Source organism: Salmo salar, chromosome ssa12, assembly GCF_905237065.1.
Source record: "Salmo salar chromosome ssa12, Ssal_v3.1, whole genome shotgun sequence".
NCBI classification, from domain to species: domain Eukaryota; kingdom Metazoa; phylum Chordata; class Actinopteri; order Salmoniformes; family Salmonidae; genus Salmo; species Salmo salar.
Genome location: NC_059453.1, coordinates 79269583 through 79273112, shown reverse-complemented (window position 1 = coordinate 79273112; position 3530 = coordinate 79269583). Strand labels below are relative to the sequence as shown.

The 3530-nt window shown below is 39.9% G+C and overlaps 1 protein-coding gene across 1 annotated transcript; it reads right to left on the bottom strand.

Moving 5' to 3' along the window:
- Positions 1-348: 348 nt before the first annotated feature.
- opn1sw2 (opsin 1 (cone pigments), short-wave-sensitive 2) lies at positions 349-2544 on the bottom strand. Its single transcript, NM_001123706.1, is given in 5 exon segments — positions 349-447; positions 597-836; positions 1325-1490; positions 1687-1855; positions 2154-2544. Coding segments are annotated over 5 exon segments (1065 nt in total).
- Positions 2545-3530: the final 986 nt, after the last annotated feature.

The following is a 3530-nucleotide window of genomic DNA, read 5'->3' as shown; positions in this document are numbered from 1 at the left end:
CCACTTAAACATTGAAAATGTACCTTTTGTGTTTTATTGTCTTGTTTTGTCCCACGTTGAAGCAATGCATCATAATGCACTCTATGTAAAGTGAGTACAGCGACACAAACACCCAAACCAATAAATGAGCTAAAAAAATGTTTTTTTTGTGTGCATTTATTCTCATCTCTCTTTAATGCATTTAAATTGTTATAGCTACTCTTATAAGATTATCATACCACATATTTTTGACAACACCTTCAAGGACAAAACGTCCTGTTTAGTGCACATTCAATATTATTTACAATATACAAATGATCATACAGTAGCAACAGTTTAGCAAGTAAAATAAAAATAGAGATGCCCTCTTTAACCAGCAGAAGACACTTGAGTGACTGAGGATGTTGATGATGCTTCCTCATCATCTCCGGACTTCAATCCCAGCAAATTCATCATGCATGAGCGGAACTGAAAGTGAGGAGGAAGACAATTATCATATGAAAACGATCATGTGACTAAATAAGGAAAAATGATTCATGGTATTAAGGTAACCAGTCAACCTGTTAATTGTTCCAGCGAATACTCTTCCACAAGACACTTAAAAACTATAAACATACCAGCTTATTCATGAAGACATAGATGAGAGGGTTGTAGACTGTGGAGGCCTTGGAGAAGCAGGAAGGTATGGAGGCCAATCGGAGATCAAAGGGTGCACCGCGGTTTTGTACAACCCAGACAGCAAAGGAGGCGTAGGGCATCCAGCACACTAGGAAGCCCACCACCATCACCACCACCATCTTGGTGACCTCCTTCTCTGCCTTCTGGGTGGAGGCAGAGTCTGCCTGTGCCGCGGCAGCCTGTGCGGGGATATAAAGAGGGCATGATTCCAGTGCTGTTGTAACAGCCTACTGATGTCTGTATCTCATCCCAAAGGCTTCCACTAATAATCACTATGACATGGATAGATTCCAAAATAAGCAGAAGAAAGCATGTTCTCAATCTAGAATGTCGCTAGGTTGATTGTAATTCATTAAGATGGTGGTTAGAGTTTTTGAAATGTTTCTTTTCCTACCTTTCCTTTGAACCATTTACCCTTTTTCATGTAGGCTTTTTCATATACATTTAGCTAATTCCACTCGTCATTACTTAGATTACCATATTATATTTTATGTTAATCCTTGTATTGTAACTAAATATGTTCTGCTATATGACAATAAACTTGCCCAAAAAAAACTTCTGTGACTACATTGTTTTCTATGTATTGTTTCCCACTGATTAACAATGCCCATATTATCACGTAGCAACTAATTCAAAGGATCTCTTCCTCTGTGTAACTTGCACATACCGCCTTCATCATGAAGAGCAGCTGGGCATAGCAGAAAACAATGACACTGAATGGGACGCCGAAGCAGAAGAAGAAGAGGAACATGACATAGGACTCATTGTTGTATTTGTTGTTTGTGGTGTACCAGTCTGGTCCACAGGAGCACTGGAGACCTTCTGGAATGTATCTGGGGAAGAGAACGGATCACAGTCCTCACCTTCAAATTCAGGAACAGTGTTGCATCACATGTACAAACAAAAATTATTTGTGTGTGTGTGTGTGTGTGTGTGTGTGTGTGTGTGTGTGCGAACTTGCGTATGTGAGGTGTTTGTACACACAGAGAGAGAAAGAGACAGAGAGATAGGAGTGAAATTGACACTGACCTACTCCAGCCAAACAGAGGGGGAAGACTGGCAGCCAACCCAAACACCCAAGTGATTGCACAGCCAAGTATTGCATGTGTGCTCTTGAATTGAAAGTTACCGACTGGCTTACAAATAACCAACCATCTTTCAAACGCCACTACTGAGAGAGACCATAAGCTCACCATACCTGCAATGACACAGAAAATAAAAGCACATACATGAATGGTTTATAGGGTGATGTGAATATCCTTTTTACTCTAAGGAATTGCTAAAGCACTGCTACAGATTATCAATTTACCAAAGGATTGAAGCATACAAACTGTCACAATAGATGTGAAATGACTAAATTAAAAGAAATGTGTGACATCAATACATTAATTTCAAATTGTACATCTTAAGCTTGTCTATTAATAGACAATAAAAAAGATGTTCAGATGCAATTGTGCTCATAGTTGTAGTATTTGTAGTCTATATATTTTCCTTACCGCCAAGAGTAGCTGTAAATCCCTCAATCTGGCATGCAACCGATCCCATGATAAAGTATCTGTTGCCAAAGGACAAGCAGGCGGTGGAGGATCCAAACATGGACACCAGCAGGTTAGCTATTGCCAAGTTCACCAGAATGTAGTTGAGATGGGATCGCAGCTTCTTGAACTGGATAGTACACACGATGGTAAGGACGTTGATAGCAGTGCCGGCAACAAATAGGAAGAACATGAAAAATGACATGCCATAGAAGACAGCACTGCCCGCCAGGTGGTCCTGAGGAACCAGGAAGGGGCTGAGTGAAGTGATGTTGTTGGTATCCAGCGCGATAGGGATGTAGAATCCCTCCTGGAGCTCCACGGGGCGAGCATTCGACCTCATTGTGTTCATTTTATTTGATAACCAATTTGTTTTAGTATAATTTGTTTCCCCACTACCAATGTCTTATAACTACAAAGATCTATTCCATTAAAAGGAGAAAAAGTAATTCAAAATGCGTTAATTGCCTGGTGTCTACCTCAGGAGCTCGAAGGTTGATCGCATGTCCTGTTGGGGAACTAAGTGGACTTTTATAAGGCCTTAAGAGTGATATCACAGTGCCCCACCCTCAAATGAAAGATGTCAAGTAATTTCCTCAACACACAAGTCCTCTCATACAACCACACACACCTGCACATGTATATAAGACACAGTCCCTGAACGTAATCTTCTTTCCGTGCAGAAAAACCTGGATGATAAGGATGATCCCATTTACATAGATAGCAGTTCAGTGTTACTGCAGCCAGCTAATCTTCTTTCCAATGCTGTTAAGCTGGCTAATGGTACGCATTTCAGCCTTTTGTAATCTGGGCTCTGCTGGTTAAACTCTGGCTTTGTGCTGGATGTCTTGGTCTTTAGGGACTTATCCATAAATGCTTTTGACGGAGTTATCCTGCAGTGCCATCAACACTTTCTTCAGAAACAGAGGACTGAATCGCACAAACAATTGAAATAGGGTAACATGAAAAAAATTGTTCACACTGAGGTCTTTGGTGTTTATCTAATAAGCTTACAACAGCTGTCCTGACTGTTTGTAACCTTTAAACATTTGTGAATTACTTTGACAAATTCCTACAAATGGAAGTTTTGTTGCTATTGTTTACCTCAAATGTTGACTTGAGTGTTGGCTTGACTGCATGATTAATCCTTAGTTTAATGCTACAAAACGTTTGCAATATAACCTTCTGCTTATGTACTTATGTAATTATTTGACAATGTTTTTGTCCATTTAGGGGATCTTTTTGGCTCAAGAGGCAAATATTCTCATCGATAACAAGTTTGAGAAATACATGCCCTTACCTATGACCCAGCCACATACATAAAAAAAAATCTAAATT